Source organism: Podarcis liolepis (genome assembly GCF_965112155.1).
Source record: "Podarcis liolepis genome assembly, chromosome: 14".
Classification (NCBI taxonomy): Eukaryota; Metazoa; Chordata; class Lepidosauria; order Squamata; family Lacertidae; genus Podarcis; species Podarcis liolepis.
This window is the reverse complement of record NC_139569.1, coordinates 36,728,335-36,748,873: the sequence shown is the minus strand read 5'-3', so window position 1 is coordinate 36,748,873 and position 20,539 is coordinate 36,728,335. Positions and strand designations below refer to the sequence as shown.

Genomic DNA, 20,539 nt, shown 5'->3' with positions numbered 1-20,539 from the left:
CATCCTGACAATAGGGGATTTCCTTCCAACTCTCAGCCCTCTTAACCAGCAACATTTCCCAGGATTCTTTGGGGGAAGCTATGACTGTGTATGATACTGCTTTAAATGTATAGTGCAGAGTGAATTCCTACCTGTGTGGGAAGGGGAGGGATGAAAGGAAAACTGCTTGAGGGACAGAACCAAACTGAACAGAACGGCACTCATGGGATTAGCAATTGCCCAAATAGCAGTTGTTTTAAAGGGTGAGTCGGCACAGGCCTTCCCCAATCTAAATCAGGACTCTGGCAAAAAAAGGGGGGGGTGTTGGGGAGCTTTAAGCTTTAAGACCTGCCCAGCGCAGGTCTCTTATCCAAAGCACACAAAAACCTGGAGTTAGTCCTGGCCTTGTGGAATGTGATTGCACAAGTAGGGCAATGGTGTGTAAAGGCCCCCAGAGGAAGACATTCCTCAGACCATCAGATAGAGGAATTGGACTGTGCCCTGAGGGAGGCAAGCTCAAAAATAGATATTTTTTTTGTCACTGTGTGGGATGCAAGGACAGCCTTGGGCTTCACTCACCAATGTTGCAAACGCTGGGAAATATTACTTGTTTGCCAAATTCATGTCAGTTGCACCAAATAATATTACAATGAATTCACTCCATAAACGGAAAGCCAGATTAGTTTCCTATATTTTCCCGCATAGCATTCTTCTTTTATCAGTTCGAAAACGCTGTTTTGGTGTGCCAAGCTCAGAACCAAACTGGACAGAACACCACTCATGGGATTAGCAATTGCACAAATAGTAGTTGTTTTAAAGCAGGAGCCAGCAACCTTTTCCACCTTCCCTCAGACCATGTGGTGGGCCGGACTATATTTGGAGGGGGGGATGAACAAATTCCTATGCCCCACAACTAACCCAGAGGTGCATTTTAAATAAAAGCACACATTCTACTCATGTAAAAACACCAGGCAGTTCCCACAACCCAGAGATGCATTTTAAATAAAAGGACACATTCTACTCATGTAAAAACACACTGATTCCCGGACCGTCTGCGGGCTGGATTTAGAAGGCTATTGGGCGAGATCCAGCCCCCAGGCCTTAAGTTGCCTACCCCTGTTTTAAAGGGTGAGTGAGCACAGGCCTCCCTCAATCTAGATCTGGACTCTGGCATGAAAAGGGGGGTGTTGGGGAGCTTTAAGCCTGTGGTCCTGAGCTTTGGAAGGGTGCCTTGACTACATTGGAGGAAAGCTTCCACTGTTGCCAAGATTCGCCACATTCACACCATATGTTTTACATACCACTCAACTGCCCCGATTAAATGGGAACATCCCATTTTGGGGCTCTATGCTCTCGCGTGAGAGCATGGCACCTGAAAACACGTGAGATCGCGGTATCTCATGAGATCACGGAGCCCCAAATTGTAAGGTTTTTTTGGCTGTGTACTCTTGCACTGGTCACATGACTGGTCTGGGAGCACAGCCTGGAAGATGCACACCCCAGTTTTCGACCGGAACAAGTTGGAGGGCATGCATTTAAAACACCACACATTTAAAACACTTTTAACAGTCGTGGATTCTCCCAAATAATCCTGGGAGCTGTAGTTTGGTAAGGGTTCTGAGAGTTGTTAGGGGGCCCTTATTCCCCTCACAGAACTATAATTCCCAGAGTTCTCTGTGAAGAGGGATTGGATTGTAAAACCGCTCTGAGAATTGTTGCTCTGTGAGGGGATTTTCTCATTGTGGTCTAGCTGCTTGTGGGACAGTCATGGAGACTCTCCCGTTCCTTCCCAAGACTGACCCCTGTTCTCTCCCATCACTGCAGGTTAAAGATGCTGGTGGATCCATGACCATTCACACATTTGGCGCTTACTTTGGACTAGTGGTGACTGCCATTTTGTATCGGCCCAACTTGGAGCAGACCAAAGATAAGCAGGGTTCTGTCTACCACTCAGATCTCTTCTCTATGATTGGTAAGATTTGCCTTTGGTTTTTGATGCTTTCCGCCTTCAGCTTGCAGGGTGGCCAGGCTTAGGGAAGATCGGCCCCAGTTGCTAATGAGAAGAATGTCCCTTCTCTCCATCCTTAATCCTGCCAAAGTAGCTCAGAGACAGATTGAACAATGAAATGGTCTGCAGATGACAGCGTGCTTCTTTGTCAGCTCACAAGGCTCAGTGTCAGCCTGTTCTACATCAGCGGTGTGTTATAGAAAAAAAACCTGCTCCTTTTCCCTTATGGGGTATCCAAGAGCCCGTATAGAGTCCTTAAGTGGGTTCCCTATCAGTAGGAGAAAATAACAGAGGCCAACCAGAGGGTATTGAGAAGCAAAGCAGCTAGTAAGCCTGATTTTTATTAACTGTTGCAACAGGGTCCCCACTCCCCACATGCTGGAGGGAGAACCTTGAACAATGGTGTGCAAGCCCTTATATAGACTTTTGAAATTTCCCACCCTGTAGCCCAAGACCAACCCCCAAAACATCATACGTACATCATAAAAGGAGGTGGTCTACAGCAGAAATACCGTACATCACAGGAATCGGTCTACAGCAGAAATCCTGTCTGCCAGGTTTCCTGATAATGGTTACTGGCAGGGCTTGAGCCTTATATTTTAACTCTTGGGGACCACTCGCTGGTGGCAAAGAAGAACTACAGCCCCAAATTCATGTTACAATGAATGAATGGGTCATGAACCCAAGTAAAATTGGATTTGTGGGTTGACATACTGAAAAGGTTGAGAACCACTGATCTAGATGCTTCTGTTGATCTGATGTTGCAAGTTAGTTCTTCCCTCCTCCTCCTCCTCCAGGCACCTTATTTCTATGGATGTACTGGCCCAGTTTCAACTCTGCCATTTCTGATCATGGAGATGCCCAACACCGAGCTGCCATCAACACCTATTGCTCTCTGGCAGCCTGTGTCCTCACGACTGTGGCCTTCTCGAGCTTGTTGCAGAAGAAAGGCAAGCTGAACATGGTGAGCAAAGACTGACGATCTTCACATTGCCACCACTAGCATGGGGTACATAAGCACACTCCCTTCTTTGCTCCTTGTGTTTTGTGGGCTCATAGGAACTGTAGGGAGATACACATCCACACACGCCTCTAGCAAGCATTTATTTTGGGGGGAGTTGCAGAGAAATTAAAGGTTTCCAAAATTCTTGGGTGTAGTGGTTTCAAACCACTTTTCCAAGGACCGCCAATGGACATTATGGAAGAGCAAGGGAGGAAAAAATGTTAACGTTTTCCGCTAAATGTTGAAGAGGCAAGCCACTATTCAGTGTGCCTTTTAACTGAGAAGGCTTATCTCTTCAGCCGTGCAGCTGGCACCAGTGGAAAATAAAGAACGGAAGGATAATCAGTGGAACCAAGTAGACAGAATTGGGTTCTGGAGAGCAAGAGGAGGAGTGTCACTTTCCCTTGATAAGAGTATAGCCTACTGAATGCAGGAAACACCATTATACTGAGACTGTCTATAGTCCACTATTGTCTGCTCAGACTGTCAACAACTCTCCCAGGATTCAGAGAGAGGTCTTTCTAATCCTGAAATTATTTGAGTGCAGATGTAGGGCAAGATCACCAAGCTTTTGAAGCTGGTGGAACAAATCCCATGGGCACCAGTCACTACCACGTTTGTACACAGAGAGAACCTCTTTGCATGTCTCCTCTTTTCAGAAAGGAAGTGAGGGCAGGTAGGTGCCTAATTCTGGTATCCAATGAAATCTGGATATGTCTGAGGAGGTGTGTTCAGCCTAGGAGGGGCTGAGCAGGAACTGAGCAGGAAGAGCAAACAACCTCTCATATTTATTGAAAAATATTTATTGAGACCTTTCATGGATGCTATTGTGGGAATGTTGTAGATGCTATGACACACAGCTGTGAGGCATTTGCGAGCTTTTGCGGAGAAGGTCCTGTTGCTCCGCCATGACCTCCCTGCCAATCTGGATACAATAAAGGAACTGGAGGCCCCTCGACTGTTCTCGGGTCCAGTATTGGACCACTTCGACCGGATATCCCCAGCCGATGTGGACAGACTCCTCCGAGCTGGAAAGCCCACCACTCGTCCTCTCGACCCGTGCCCGTCCTGGCTGATTAGAGCGTGTCCAGACGAGGTGCGGGCCCCCCTGGGGGACATCATCAATTTGTCCCTTGGCACCGGGACATTCCCAGGGGAACTGAAGGAGGCAGTGGTGCACCCGCTTTTAAAGAAAACATCATTAGATCCCTTAGATCTATCCAATTACTGCCCGGTTTCGAATCTTCCATTCCTGGGTAAGGTGATTGAGAGAGCGGTTGCTGAACAGCTTGGTAGGTTTCTGGATGAAACAGTGGCTCTGGATCCATTCCAGTCTGGCTTCCGTGCTGGTCATGGGACCGAGACGGCTCTGGTCGCCCTAACAGATGATCTCCGCAGGCAGCTGGATCGAAGCGGGTCGGGGCTGCTGATTCTTCTAGACCTGTCAGGAGCCTTCGACATGGTCGATCACGAACTCCTGGACCACCGCCTTGCCGACGTGGGGATCCAGGGCACAGTCCTTCAATGGCTGCGCTCGTTTCTCTCTGGTTGGGGACAGAGGGTGGCACTTGGGGGGGAATTGTCATCCCACCACTCCTTGGTGTGTGGAGTGCCCCAGGGTGCGATACTCTCCCTGATGCTTTTTAACATCTTTATGCGCCCCCCCCCCCCGCCCAGCTTGTCCGGAGTTTTGGGCTGGGCTGCCATCAGTATGCTGATGACACCCAACTCTATCTGTTGATGGATGGCCATCCTGACTCGGCCCCAGACACACTGATCAGATGCTTGGAAGCTGTGGCTGGATGGTTACGTGGGAGCCGGTTGAAATTAAATCCTTCGAAGACAGAGGTCCTCTGGCTGGGACGGGACAATATGGGATTGGGGGGGCAACTCCCATCTCTTGTGGGGGTGCAATTAGTGCCAGCACTGTCCATTAAGAGTTTGGGTGTAATCTTTGATACCTCCCTCTCCATGGAGGCGCAGATTGCAGCTATAACAAAGGCGGCATTTTTTCATCTCCGCCAAGCTAAGCAGTTGGCTCCTTACCTCTCTCGCCCTGACCTAGCCACTGTGATCCATGCGACGGTCACCTCCAGACTGGATCATTGTAACTCGCTCTACGTGGGGCTGCCCTTGAGACTGACCCAGAAACTTCAGCGGGTGCAGAATGGCGCAGCGAGACTCCTTACGGGGTCTTCGCTGCGAGATCACATTCATCCAGTGCTATACCAGCTGCACTGGCTCCCGGTGGAGTACAGGATCAGGTTTAAGGTGCTGGTTTTAACCTTCAAAGCCCTATACGGCCTAGGACCCTCGTACCTACGGGACCGTCTTTCCTGGTATGCCCCACAGAGGAACTTACGGTCTTCAAATAAAAACATCTTGAAGGTCCCAGGCCACAGAGAGGTTAGGCTGGCCTCAACTAGAGCCAGGGCTTTTTCGGCTGCGGCTCCAACCTGGTGGAACGCTCTGTCACAAGTGACAAGGGCCCTGCAGGACTTGACATCTTTCTGCAGGGCCTGCAAGCAGAGCTGTTCCACCAGGCCTTTGGTCAGGGCGCAGCCTGACTCCCTCCTTTGGCAATCTTTACAAAACTTTAGTTTATGGTTGCCATCAATTTTGATTTTAATTAATTTTTATAATGTTTTTATAATGTTGCACTATTTTAGTGTTGTTAGCCGCCCTGAGCCCGGCTTCGGCTGGGGAGGGCGGGATATAAATAAAATTTATTATTATTATTATTATTATTATTATTATTATTATTACAAGAGGATTTATTGATTTCATAGTATCCTTCCTAACGCATGCTTGTGAGTCAGCAGCAGAGCGACATTCCCCAATATATAGCAGGAAGTTAGTTGGCAGAGTCGTTTGAACCTCTTTACTTAAGCAATCCAATCTGGCATTGTTCAGTTTGGGTTCTGTTCCTGGTGAGTCCCCTTTTATCCCTCCTAAAAAGAATAAAGACAGAAGAAGCTTCTTTTAAAAGTAATAAGAGGTTTACTCACATTCAGTTCACAGTTGGATCCCTGAAGGCAGGCTTTAGCTTATAGTTACAGATACAGTGTGGCTTACATCCTTGTAAGGATGGGACCATGTGCTGCTGGCAGTCCAAGAGAAGAAAAGGCATCAAAAGAGGAGGATAGCTGCATGACTGGACCTTTTGTGGGGTCTGCCAGGGTCACACCCACCTACCTGGTAACATGCAGGGAGAGGATGCTCCAGACTAGGTGGGACAGGAAGTTCAGCTGGCTGGTTCAACATCCTCCTGTCTGTGTCCACTCTAGGCAAACAAGGGATGTTGTATTTGACTGCTCCAATGGACTACATCCCACAGCCATAAGCGGTAGGGGCAGCATATTGGTCCCTTCCAACTCTACAATTATTTGATTCTGTGACTTTGATTCTAATGCCTGATAGGGAACTGAACTCTACAAAGTTGGAGAACCAACATGTGCTCTGCCTTTGAGCTACAGCCCTTCTCACCTTCCTTGGGTAGCCAAGGAGGTACCCCTCCAGATATTGTTCCAACTGCAACCTCCATCATCCCCAATCCTTGACTATACTGGCTGGGTCTGATGGGAGTTGGCTAGCCCTGATGCAAGGCTTGGAATTCTGCTACTTATCTGCATGACATGCTCATTGAGCAGCCATCCTGATTTGCTTGAAGAAAGCTCATGGGGTTAGATTATCATATCTGGTGCTGACTGAGCTTTCATTCTTATTCATTTCCTGGTAGGCTATATATGACAATGACCATTCATCCTGATTTGCTTCTGCAGTGTTTACATCCTGTGAATCATTGGTTCATCATACACTTTTCAACGCATTCCCCCAACACTTTCCTAACCACAAAAGTTGTTGTTGTTGCCGTTAAGTGATTTTCTTGAGGTCACCAAAGCACTTTAATCCACTTTAACTGCACAAAGCTCAGTTTCTCAGTGTGCACTTGAACCCACCTCCTACTGACAGTCTGGGCACACCTCAGCTTATTTATTTATTCTATTTAACAAGATTTATGTGTCACTTACTAGAACAGGGATACCTCCCAGGGATTTACAAAATGCGATCTAAAGTGGCGATTTTTAAAAACATAAAAACAAACGTAAGAAATCAAGTTATATAAAAGAAATTAAAATATAAAATGAAACCGTTATCATAGACTTGTAAAGATAGAAGGGACCCTGAGGATCATCTAGTCTGAACACCTGTCAAAGATCCATGGACTGCGAAGGCTCCAGTCTCAGCTGCAATGAGTGCAAAACAAACAATATGTGCAATCATAGGTAAACATAGGGTAATAGCTAATTAAATTTTAGTCAGGGTAGACCCATTGAAATTAATGGCCTAACGTAGGCCCATTAATTTAAGGGGGGTCTGTTTTGAGTCAAAATGAGTTGAAGATAACCTGCAAATGTCCAGGAGCAAAGTGCTAGCAAACAGCAGGGGCAACTGACAAGAGGAGGTAGATGCCATGAAAGGAGAAGGGCAGAGGCCTGACAAATGAGCTGGAAAGGTTTGGTTGGCTTCCAACAGTTTATAGAAGAGTGATGGAAGAGGACATCACCACAGGACTCCAGAAAGGGTGACGACAGAAGGAGAATAAGGCAAAGTACGCACACTTTAAAGCCAAACTTGGCCCTCCAGATGTTTTGGGACTACAATTCCCATCATCCCTGACCACTGGGCCTGTTAGCTAGGGGTGATGGGAGTTGTAGTCCCAAAACATCTGGAGGGCCGAGTTTGGCTATGCCTATTTTAAAGCACGTTCCTTCCCTCAAAGAATTCCGGGCCTTTTAGCAATTGCCAGGAATTGTAGCTGCTAGGGGTAAAGTAAAGGGCCCAGGATTCGCTGAGGGGTAAAAGGTGCTCTGATTGTACTTCAGAAGTATAAATGTACACAGCCTAAGATTGTATGGACCAGCATGTGAGAGACAAGGGATGTGAGTTTCACTTCCATCCTTTGTAAAACAGGGATGGGGAACCCATGGTCTTCCAGATGTCGCTGGACTCCAGCTCCCATCAGCCCCAGCCAGCAGTGGACAACCTTCAGGGATGGTGGGAGTTGGAGTCCAAAATGTGTGAAGGGCACCACCCCTGGCCTAACTGCACCTCAGTAAACAGGAAGCCTTGTGCTGTAAATGGTGGTCCTTAAGGTTCTTCCATGAACACAGCTAGACGGTCAGGGTATAAATAATAAAACTGTTGTTGTTGTTGTTGAATTCTGAATTTGCTGTTTTGTGCAGGTCCACATCCAGAATGCCACCCTGGCAGGGGGTGTTGCTGTGGGCACTGCAGCAGAAATGATGCTCACCGCATATGGCTCCCTCATTGTTGGGTTTATCTGTGGCATTGTGTCTACCATTGGGTTTGTCTACTTCACGGTAAGGGCACCTCTTTTTAGAAAATATTAGATCTAGCTTCAAGGCAGCACATGGAGATCTGCATTGATCATTGCAATGAGGAAGCGCCAGCTTCTCCAGCTGGTTGAGGGGGTGCAATACAATTTCTCGAATAGCTAAGGCGGAGCCAAATGTCCTCTGAAAATTGAGGGGGCCTGGCCCCCTCAAAAATGCATTGGGGGAAAACTACCTCGGCCCCTACAAATCGGCTCCAATGTTGCAATGCACCCCTTATTATTATTGCACAATTTTCAGATTATTTTATATGTTTAGAAGCTTGTGTGGCCGGCACTTTCTTGATCTCCTGCCTTCAGGCAGAAGATATAGAAGCATGATTAGTCGCACCAACAGGGTAAAGAACAGCTTCTATCCATGGGCTGTTAGGCTGCTGAATGAAAAGATAACAACAGGGCAACTGACTTTCGGGTTTGGTGGGTGGGTGTCAGTAAACAAGGGGAATTAAGACTAAGAGAGCTGAGGGGGGGGGTGCTCGTGTAATCTCGCTGTATACAAGTTGTACAAGTGACAATAAAGTATTTCAAATTTCAAATATTAATTGTAGAAGGGGTGTGGCATTGAGGGGCATAGCTGTGACTATCATGAAAGGACCCTGCACTTCCGAATATGCCACTATATTGTGAAATGTCCCACAAGTGACACGATCCTTTGGTCCTACATGATTTATGGCAGCTTTTCAACTGTACTTGTGGATTGGGAATCTCCAATATTCTGCCCTCCGTAGATCTATAATATGTACCAGAGTCCTCGGCAATGCATGTGAAATATACTCGGAATCGAGAGTGAATTTCATGCTCTTTATTCAGCTCATAGTGGTGAGGAGGAATGAAAGTTCCCCCAAAATATCTGCTTTATATACATTATTTACACAATGGGCTGCACGTGATTGGCTAATTCCGGGATTCTCCTATAGGTCAATCAGGTTGTGGATTCACTTCCATCTGGAGCTGGATTGGGTGGCTCCTGAGGACCAATCATACTGCTGCATTGTTCTAGGACCAATCAGACTCCTGCATTCTGAATCCTATTGTTCTAGGACCAATCAGATGGGGCCTATTTCTCCCTCCACTATGTTTATATCTTGGCTTCCTTTCTTGGAGCTCAAGGCAGAATACATGGATCTCCCCCCGCCCTATTTGATTCTCACAACAAGCCTGCGAAGTTGGTTAGGCTGAGAGATCCCAAGTCCCGCGGTGAGCTACTTCGCCAAGTGGAGATCTGAAGCTGGGTTTCCTTGTGCCTAACCTCTACCCTGCACTAGGCACGGAGAACCCAGATGTCGTTGGACTACATCTCCCATCAGTCCTGGCCAGAATGACCAATGGTGAAGGATGATGGGAGCTGCAGTCCAATAACAGCTGGGGGGGGGGGAACGACAGGTACGGCTCCCTATGTAGCCAGAACAGCATCTTCACCACAAGCAGGTGGTACTGGTAGGCTTGAGGGACCCTTGAGGTTTGCTGAAGCACAACATTACAGTGGTACCTCTGGTTACGTACTTAATTTTTTCCGGAGGTCTGTTCTTAACCTGAAGCACCACTTTAACTAATGGGGCCTCCCACTGCTGCTATGCCACCACAGTGCAATTTCTGTTCTCATCCTGAAGCAAAGTTCTTAACCCGAGGTACTGTTTCTGGGTTAAGGTAAAGGTAAAGGGACCCCTGACCATTAGGTCCAGTCGTGACCGACTATGGGGTTGCGGCGCTCATCTTGCTTTATTGGTCAAGGGAGCCGGCGTACATCTTCCGGGTCATGTGGCCAGCATGACTAAGCCGCTTCTGGCGAACCAGAGCAGTGCATGGAAACACCGTTTACCTTCCCGTCAGAGCGGTACCTATTTATCTACTTGCACTTTGCCGTGCTTTCGAACTAATAGGTGGGCAGGAGCAGGGACCGAGCAACCGGAGCTCACCCCATCACAGGGATTTGAACCGCCGACCTTCTGATTGCCAAGTCCTAGGGTCTGTGGTTTAACCACCCGCGTTCCTATTTCTGGGTTAGTGGAGTCTGTAACCTGAAGCGTCTGTAACCCGAGGTACCACTGTATTATTATTATTTTTTAAAAAAAGACAAGCATCCTGAGGGAGAGGGAACCTTGAAACAGCTGACTGAGCAGTGACTGGCTGACTATTTGGGAACAGAAAACCAGTGTGTGGCGGTGGCCATGGAATGGAGTATTCTAGAAGTGGGTCATGGCTGAACAGTAGCACCCCGCATTGCAACACTGTGTTTCGGGTTCTGCTTCTAAATGCCTTGTTCTCCCCTCATGCCTGCCAGCCTTTCCTGGAGTCCAAGCTGCGAATTCAAGACACATGCGGTATCCACAACCTACACGGGATGCCAGGACTGATTGGAGGAATTGTGGGGGCCGTTACGGCTGCCGCTGCGACTGAAGGAGTCTACGGGAAGGAAGGGTGAGCATCTCTGAAGGGTGGTGAGTTTTGTTTGGGGTGGGGGATGAAGGAGATATAGAACTTGACTCTATGGCGGCAATTCACCTGCATTTTAATTTTTATTTTAATGCCTGTTACTTAGCAGAAGCTGGAAGACCTTTTTCAACTCAAGAGCCACATTCTATTCAGGGTAATCTTCCTAGTGGTGGGCGGGGCCAGAGGCAAATGTGGGCGGGGTAACAAATGCAAATTTCACCCTAGTACAGCAGGTTACTTTTCGACGCACACTCACCTCTCCTATTCCCCCCTCCTTAGATGCAAAGAGGCATTATTGTTCAGTTGTTCCGCCTGGCCTTTGACTTGGAATCAACTTGATCCCTCCACCTCTTTCCCTTTTCCTTTCTCCTTCTGTGATGGAACTCCTATTTGGCGACTTCCCTGGCTTTTTTCTGGCTCACACAGGACCGGTTTGGATAGTTGGCCTTGGTGAAGACTTGACGTTTTCATCCCCCCAAAAGTTTTTGATTTGAGTTTCTACTGAAATGAGGCTGCATTTTAATGTTGTATTTTAATCTTGTTTTAAAGTTGTATTTTAATCAATTGTTTTTATGCCTGGTGTTAGCCGCCCTGAGCCCAGTCTTGTCTGGGGAGGGCGGGGTATAAAAATTATTATTATTATTATTATTATTATTATTATTATTATTATTATTATTATTATTATTATATTATTATTATTATTATTATTATTATTATTATTATTATTATTATTATCAGAGTTCAAGGGTGCATTTCAGCCAAGTCAAAACATTCTGGGCGCAAAACAGGGCTGGAATGGGGCGTGGCACAAGGGCCAGGCAAAAAGGCCAAAGGGCCCACATTTGGCCCCGGGCCTGGGATTTCCAAGCCCTGATTGAAGTGTAACCGTATCGTTGTGTATTAAAGAAAAGCGCACAATTCTGAGGAAAGTATGGCCTTTGCTTTGGCAAAACAGTGACGCTTCTGAAAGGACTTTGGGTTGCTCTCACTGAACACGTGGGAAAGCCTGACCCCCCTTTCTTTCCCCTGTTGCTTTCCTTCCACACAGGCTCATCCGTGCTTTTGACTTCACGGGAGACTTCAGCCACAGAACGCCCAGCGTCCAAGGCGGCTTCCAGGCAGCTGGCATCGCTGTATCGTTGGGCATGGCCTTAGCAGGAGGGGCCATCGTAGGTGCGTGGTAGAACCACAGTTTTGCATGCTGACGGCCCCAGGGTTCAATTCTTGACATCTCCAGTGAGAAGAATCAGGAAGCGAAAGATGGGAAGGACGTCTCTGCCTAAGACTCTGGAGAATGCCAGTCATGACTGAGTCCAAATATGCCTTTCCATTTTGACTCAGAATTCAGGCTGTGTGTCGCATTAGTCTTTTTGGCCCTTTCTGACCTGCCAAACAGGAATGCCACCTGTATTATTATTATTATTATTATTATTATTATTATTATTATTATTTACTCCCCAGCCACCCTGGGCGGCTCCCAGCAGAATATTAAAAACACAATAAAACACCAAACATTAAAAACCTCCCTAAACAGGGCTGCCTTCAGATGTCTTATAAAAGTCAGATAGTTGTTTATTTCCTTGACATCTGATGGGAGGGTGTTCCACAGGGTGGGTGCCACTACCGAGAAGGCCCTCTGCCTGGTTCCCTGTAGCTTCACTTCTCGCAATGAGGGAACCGCCAAAAGGCCCTCAGAGCTGGACCTCCTCAATGTCCAGGCTGGATGATGGGGGTGGAGACGTTTTTGTTGGGATACTGCCAGGGAGATAAAGTCATCATCATCATCAACCTTTTATTCGACCGTCAGTCAGAAAAAAGTACAATTGTCAATACACAGTTAATACAAAGTCTATCATGGCCCCCAAGCCGGCTGCCGGACGATCCATCGACCTCCCGTAGTCACGCAGTATGAGCTATTAGCGACACAAGTTTCCTGGAAATACCTTGCCACATTCCAGGGCTCATGCACACTCTTATCAGCAGATAATGCACAGCAAAAGTTGCACCCAGGAGAGCATTATTTACAAGCTTTTATTCAGCGTTGATCAGAACAAAGAAAGACATGACTGTTCTGCGTCAGTGTCTTCGACAGAGAGAGAAAACGAAAGCAATAGCAAACATAAACATCCTGTGAACAGGAAATACGCAGGCTGTGACACAAACATCCTGCTCCCTTTTAAGGTGGAACGGAAATATCCTAACAGTTTCTTCAGGCATACTGAGCCGAGGGCATTTAGGGCTTTAAAGGTCAGCACCAACACTTTGAATTGTGCTCAGAAAAGTATTGGGAGCCAATGTAGGCCTTTCAGGACCGGTGTTTTATGGTCTTTGTTTTATATGACTGACCCAAGGAGCCCAGGTTGTGTTAAGTCAGATCAGGCTTTGATCTGGGCCTACAATGACAAATGTCCTTCTGCTTTCTTGGTATTGAAAGTCCAGCCCGCGCCATCATCCTGAGTGAGTTCTTTGCCGTTTTTCCCCAGCAACTGCCTACAATTTTAGCCTCATGGTTCTTTGTGGTGTTTCACTACTGCCATCTTGTGGCATGTTGGGGTATGATTTTTTTATTAAAAAAACCTATTTGCAATGTTTCCAATAATTTAGTTTACTGTTACCTGTCACACACCAAACAGTCTTGGGCCCAAAATCAGTTTCTTGAGGAGTTTCTCATCTCATGATCACTTTTTTTTTGCAGTTTTGACAGATAGACACATTTGGCAAGCAATATATCCCCTAATAAAATACATTTTATTTCCACTCATATATTCAGTTCTATCTATCCCCCTAGTATGTTTTCTATGTTTTTAAACATTAATTGAAAAACTACACCACCAAATCCAGGTAACTGCAAATCCTGAAGCGTTCCTAGTTGGCCTGCCCCACTAAACTGCAGCCAGGGGCCTAATGAAAAACCATATTGCCCTGAGGTGCGTGTCATATTGCTTTAATTATTTCTAACTGCTTCCATTGCCATGCTTTTTAACTGGGGCTTTCTTTTATTTTTTAATTAAAGCTGTTTTCACAATCTGTGTGTTTTAATTACACAGTTGTTAACCACTTAGAAGCCATTTTGGCACCTAAGCGGTAAATAAATTAAATAAAAAATAAACATAATAGAATAAACTCCGTACTCTGTTATCTTTCGTTCAGGTGGCATTTTGAAACTGCCTTTCTTTGGAGACCCCACAGATGAAAACTGCTTTGAGGATAATGTTTACTGGGAAGTAAGTGATTTAGACCTCTAGGTTCAGGCACCTGAAGGATCCTGTCTTTGCAGAGTTTGATTCAGCTGACTTGATCCACAACTCTAAAGTATGGAATAATCTTTTGTCTTGCTGAGTATTTGGAACATAGGGCATCTAGCCCAGGCTGGGGAAAGCTGTAACTCTCCAGATGTTGCTGGATTCAAACGCCCATCAGTCCCAGCCAACCTGGCCAGTAACCAGGGATAATGGAATTTGTAGTCCAACAAAATCTGGAGGCCCGTCTTTGATGTAATGCAAGTCAAATCTTATCTGGAGCCATGCTAGATTATGCAACAGGCAGATTTAGCACGTGCTCCTGCTAAACCACTGCCCCTAAACTGGGCCCGCTGGTTATTATAAGAACAACTGTTTGGAAATTGGTGCCTGAATTTTAATTTTAATTTTCCTCTTCCCTCCCTGTTCCTTTTTCTTTGTGTGTTGTGGTAGGGACTGTCTTGCTTTCATTATATGTAAGCCACTCTGGGAGCCATTTGTGGTTAAACAGTGGGATAAGAACTAAATAAATTTGCTCCGATACAAAATTCTCCCTTTACCAAAAATATGACCAAACTCAGTCCATATTGCAGGTTATCCAGTAAACAAAACTGAATAAATATGTAGATTGTTGTTCATATTATCCATTCTTATCCATACTAATAACAACTACAGTTCTAGGCCGACCACATTGGTTTGGACCAGACTTTTGACAAGCTTTTGCCCTCCAGATATTTTTAGGACTACAACTCCCATCACCCTCGGTTATGCTGAGTGGGACTGATGGGAGTTGTAGTCCAAGACATCTAAGGCTTGTGTGGACTCTATGGTGAGGAAAGTAAAGCAAGCCTCTTTAAGCCACAAGATGGTGCTGTTCCCTGTCACATGAGGGCTTCATTGTGTAACAGTTTTGTTTTGTTTTCCCTCTTTGTGCGTCTTCCGGGTCTCTCCTTTCTCCAGGGCCATAAAAGCTACAGATAACCATGATAAATAAATAAGTTGGGACCTAACAGATGTTTTCACCTTATCAGGTACCTGGGGATGAAGAGAGCAGCCTGTATTGTATGAACGACTCAAACGCGAAGCCTGTGACAGACCCTTAATCCACTGGAGTCGATGCCAATGGTAAAATGGGACCCCTGTTTTTGGGACAAATGAATCTTGACAATTTCAGATTTTTCGAGACTTGAGTGTGTTTTCATCCAGGTCTCTCCTAGTATACATAACCTGTACACAATCTCACCTAGTTCCACCTTGCACACACAATCTCAACTAGGATCTCGCCTAACAGTTTGGGGCCAGTTTACATGAAAGTTCACCTTACCCATATATATTCACTCAGCCCCTTCAATCTGCAGAACTGACACCATTACAAATGCCACATAATGCTTTCCCCTCATTTGTAGTAAACTGATATTTTAGTGTGACAGAACCTGCACTTCGGAAGTGCCTTCAACGTGCTGTCTTTGGTGACTGCTAAAAACCATTTTTCTTTAGGCAAGTGTGTCCAGGCATGGAGAACATTGACGTGTGTTCTAGTCTGACTTTTTAGCTTATCGTTGGTTTTAATTGTTTTAAAAAGGTTTTAATTAGTTCTTTATAACTGCATGAATTTCTCCTAATGCACACTTTTTTTGCCTAATGGACTCATTTTTGCAAATCAGTTTCCCACAGTGCTTTTTTCCTTAAAAAAAAAAGTTTGGGGGTACTCTCATTTTCCTAGTCATATTGAAATACTGCCCCTCAATGAGGCCAAACTTTCGATTCACAAAATGTTTAGGGGTATGCGTACACCTGTGTCCCCCCAGAAAAAACCCACTAGTTTTTCCTAATATAATGCATTTCCATGCATACTTCACCCTAGTATATGCAAATCAAATTAAACCCTTGTTGCCAATGACCAGCATTTTTATGCCTTTCTGTACACATTACTTTGAGATCTACCTTGAAAAATTCAGATAATTTCAAAGGATGGCTGTGTTTCTGTTTTTGTATTGTTTTGGAAAGAGAGAATGATAAATGCAAACTTAATGGAATTTCTCCCCTGTCTTTACACATGAGCCTCTCATTTTCTTTTCTTATAGGACAATGCAGACAACCAGATCAGTATAATCAGCTTCTCCTTTTGGAATTCCTTGAGTGGTTTTTGTTTTGTTTTGTTTTGTTTTGTTTTGTTTAATCTCCTACACTCTCAAGTACACAAGAAGGTTGTGGTTTTCTGGAAGCTGTAACATTTGCTACCATCATTTGTCTGGATGCAAAGATTCTTCATGGAATAGATTGTGCCCTTATTATTATTATTATTTCTCTTCCTGCATCTTGCACCATCGTGAGGTTAGCCTGGAAGAAAGAGTGTTTACATCCTCCTGCTACCATGCAAAGACAAGTGGAAATCTATAATATCATGTGGCTAGAAGTGGCAGCAAAGTTCCCCCAAGTTCAGGACTTGGATACGAGCTGCAGAGCAATGTGAAAGATCACCTAAAAAGAAGAAGTCAGCTTTGCAAGCCCCAAATGTATTCACCGTCTCAGTTTGAAATCTTAGCCGGAGAATTACTGGCCTCCCCTGCTTTTCCACAACAGCTCCCCTGACTAGCCCCATCTAAAGGTACCTAGAGCTGAAATGGTATGAGCAGAAGAAAGAAGAGGGGAAGAAGATTGCCCTTTCCTTCTCTCCCTCCCTCATCATCCAGGCATTCTGCATCGTCATGCAGCAAAGCTTGAAAAATGAATGGAATATGTAGCTATCCTAAAAATAATGCATTTTCCCGAACTATCAGATGGGTTTGGGAATGTCCCCTCTGATTCCCCCCCCCGCCCCTTTTTCTGGGAAATTCCCAAGCTGGAGCTGATCTGAGAAGAGCTTGCAATGCTGTGTTTCGGCCCCTTCATATTCCTCAGATTGGTCTGAGATTCTCTGCTTCCATCCCCCGCCCCCTAGGAAGCTTTTGAGCCAGAGGCAATCTGGAAGAGAGCTTTCGAATGCCCTCTCATCTCTAAGTGCGCGGTGGACCCACTCATGGTGGCAGCGTCTAGGGTCAGGAAGACCAAAATGCTCAAGGCTCCGAAAGCCAGCATGTGATTAGCGTGCTGAAAGATCTGTGATAACGCAGCTGGAGAAGGGGAGACTTGAAACGCGTGCTGTCGAAATCCCTCCTGTTGGAATCAGTGGATATTAAAAGCGCTTAATGCTAGACTGTACCCTCAAATTTGTTTTTCCTTCTTTTCCTTCTAATAACCAGCAAAGGCACTACCTTTAGCTCGGTGGCACAGCATCTGCCTTGCGCGCAGATGGTTGCAGGTTCAGTTCCCAATGGCTTCTCCAAATAGGGCTGCCAACGCGCAGTCAGAGGCATAAATGCTTCTGAATGCCAGTTGCTGGAAGCCACAGGAGCAGAGAGGTTTTTATGCGCTTGGGTCCTGCTAGGATGCTGAACTAGATAGGCCATTGGCCTGATCCAGCGGGTTCTCCTTATGTCCTTATGGTTGGGAGAGAACCTTGCTTGAATCCCTGCATAGAGCCGCAGGATGGAATTCATCTGCCAGAGACCTTTGGAAAAGGGGACAATGTATAGCTGTTTATTTACTAATTCTTGAAGCCTCTGAGCCAAGATGGGGGGAAATGGAGTGCTTTACTGTAAACTAAGAACATAGATGTAGTGGACACAGGAGAAACCTGATGGCATGGAGAGAACCACTGGAATGTTTTTTCCTGGTTCCAAGCTCTATAGAAAGGCAGGGAGTGTCACACTGGGGAAACTTTAGCACAGTATGTTAGAGAGAGCATGGAGTTCATTGAACTATATTTGTTTCTAAGCCAATGCTAGTCCTATTCAGAGTGTTCCCACTGAAATTAATGAATGCAAGTTCCTAATTTCAATGGGTCTGTATTGGATATCACACATTGCTACCCTGCTCTTTAGCTACAAAAAGAGGCACCCAGAGCAGCTTGCAGAGATGATTCTTTTAAGACAGCTCCTTCCATCAGGTTTAAATATAACAGACATAACACAAAAGGAAAAGGGATTGGGAGGGAGGAGGAAAATCATTGATGACTAAACAATGCCAGGTGTCTCAGGAACGGCTGCCGAGTTGGAAGCCAGCACCAGAGCTCTGTGCTGCTGAAGGAAGCATAACACTCAAAAGAAAAATAAAGGCCACTTGGCCATGGTGCTGCTTGGATTTTGGGAGCTCCCTGGCCTGGGTGGGTCCCTCTGGGATGGACGGGGCCCCAGACTGGCACCCACTAGTCCAGCCCTAACAACACCTTGGTGGTAGGTGATCACAAGCCTGCAAAGTATACGTTATACTTGAGAGAAACTGTTGCCGTCCTGGCAAAATAGTGAGGATGATCTTGAGATAGAGGAATCAGAAGTGTTTTAGTAATGCGACTTCAGTTATCGCTACATAGACTTATTTCACAGGCTGTTTCCAGTAAGGTGGATTTGGGGCAACAGACAAGGGAGTGTTTGGAGCAAGGAAACAGGCACGGGAGGCGATGCTTATAAGAAGTGGAGTGGGAAAGGAGACCAGATGCAAAAGAGAGAGGGGAAAGTGGCTGTTCTTTGCTGCGTCCGCATGTACTTCTCACACCTGAGGGGAGAGAGAGGGAGTTGAACGTCAGCTGTGCATGTCCCCTTAGGATACAACACCCTCATTTCTCCTGCTGGATAAAGCCACACACACACACACACACACACCTCTCTTTACAACACGGTCCTGGGATTTGTCAACTGCTGCCAGCAACCGCATCTTAATTAACTGTCGGCAAAGATGGAAGCAAAGAGACCCTGTTCTAATTGGACAGTTTGCTTTGTGAGGATGGGGAGGGGAGGTGGCGGCAAAGGCGACAAGTTCCCACCGCACGGCATGGGAATTGGAGATGAAGGTGATCCGGCATGCTGTGATCAGCCAGGACGGTCTGGCTTTAGTTGATCTGAGGTAACTTTTCTTTAAGGGTGCAACAGTCAAGAAACTGCCTACATCCCTGGCTCGCAGTTAATTTTGGCTGCATGGCAGCTATAGCATGGACGAGATGCCGTAAGGCCCTGTCTGCACTATACATTTAAAAGCCATATCATGCCACTTTAGAAAGTTGTAAAGGTAAAGGGACCCCTGACCATTAGGTCCAGTCGTGACTGACTCTGGGGTTGCGGCGCTCATCTGATTTTATTGGCTGAGGGAGCCAGTGTACAGCTTCCGGGTCATGTGGCCAGCATGACTAAGCCGCTTCTGGCGAACCAGAGCAGCGCATGGAAATGCCGTTTACCTTCCCACAGGAGCAGTAGCTATTTATCTACTTGCACTTTGACATGCTTTCGAACTGCTAGCTTGGCAGGAGCAGGGACCGAGCAACGGGAGCTCACCCTGTCATGGGGATTCGAACCGCCGACCTGATCGGCAAGCCCTAGTCTCTGTGGTTTAACCCACAGCGCCACCTGCGACCCCTTAGAAAGTCATAGCTTCCCCCAAAGACTCCTGGGAAGTGTAGTTATAAGGGAATAGAATCAAGGGATGGTTTGCTTGCTGAACTGCTTGCCCTCAGGTATCAAAGTTGGTCGCTTGGCTCCTAAGTCTTACCTGAATTTTGCGATGCTGTTCTCCAACCAAGTGATGTTTACAAGAGTGCATTTATCAGGAGAAGCCGCTTGCAAAAAGAAAGTGTGCATTGGCCAAAGCTGCGCAATAAAAAAGCAATGTCACATCTTTCCCAGAGGCATTCTGGGAAGTGTGGACAGTGGGAAGCAGAGTGAGACTATTTACACAGGCTGGACTTCCTCAGAAGAAGCAACCACCTTCTCCACACAGATCAAAATGAATGCCTCCACTTCCCCAGGAACAAAAGTTGGTTCCTGTTTCTTTTGCAGGTGGGGACCATACTTTGGGTAACTGGAGAGGGAATATTGGCTCAACCTTACACAAAAGGGTATCTTTCCTCCACTCTTTCCCGGTATGGTCAGTGCTTTAAAGTTCTGTGTCCAGGTGCCTTTTTGTTTCCTCCAGAACTTTCTCCATGAAAAACCTGCTCTTTAAAGCTCAGTTGGAGCAAACAGCAAAAACCCGAGTTGACATTTGCTCCGATTGAGCGCTAAAGAGCAGGTTTTCATGGCGAAAGCTCTGGGGCTTGGACAGGACACTGAGCTTTTAAGCGCAGATCTGTGCCTAGAAAGGGATGTGTGGATGAGTTCTCAGCTTTGCTTACTGAATTGAGGAGAAAATCAGTGCCTAGTGATTTTTTCAGTTAGGAAATGTGCCTCCGGCTAATTGGGGACTTTACTTCTGTCATCTCTGGAGGATGAATGCCCCTCCACACCAGGGAGCTCATGAACCCCTGTGCGTGCTCACTACAGTGGTACCTCATGTTAAGTACTTAATTCATTCCGGATGTCCGTTCTTAACCTGAAACTTTTCTTAACCTGAGGTGCCACTTTAGCTAATGGGGCCTCCTGCTGCCACCGTGC

General features: G+C 46.2%; 1 protein-coding gene across 4 annotated transcripts in view; it reads left to right on the top strand.

Moving 5' to 3' along the window:
• RHCG (Rh family C glycoprotein) overlaps positions 1 to 17,279 on the top strand; it is a 34,570-nt gene extending 17,291 nt beyond the window's left edge. For 3 of the 4 annotated variants that reach the window (XM_083475353.1, XM_083475355.1, XM_083475354.1), the window contains exons 4-11: positions 1,804 to 1,951; positions 2,785 to 2,951; positions 8,237 to 8,374; positions 10,688 to 10,824; positions 11,888 to 12,012; positions 13,990 to 14,063; positions 15,110 to 15,203; positions 16,163 to 17,279. In XM_083475353.1, coding sequence (XP_083331479.1) covers positions 1,804 to 1,951; positions 2,785 to 2,951; positions 8,237 to 8,374; positions 10,688 to 10,824; positions 11,888 to 12,012; positions 13,990 to 14,063; positions 15,110 to 15,181 — 861 coding nt within the window. In that variant the 3' untranslated portion in view covers positions 15,182 to 15,203; positions 16,163 to 17,279. Of the gene's footprint in view, positions 1 to 1,803; positions 1,952 to 2,784; positions 2,952 to 8,236; positions 8,375 to 10,687; positions 10,825 to 11,887; positions 12,572 to 13,052; positions 14,064 to 15,109; positions 15,204 to 16,162 lie in introns of all 4 variants that reach the window. The other variant, XR_014519138.1, reaches the window with a different exon arrangement.
• Positions 17,280 to 20,539: the final 3,260 nt, after the last annotated feature.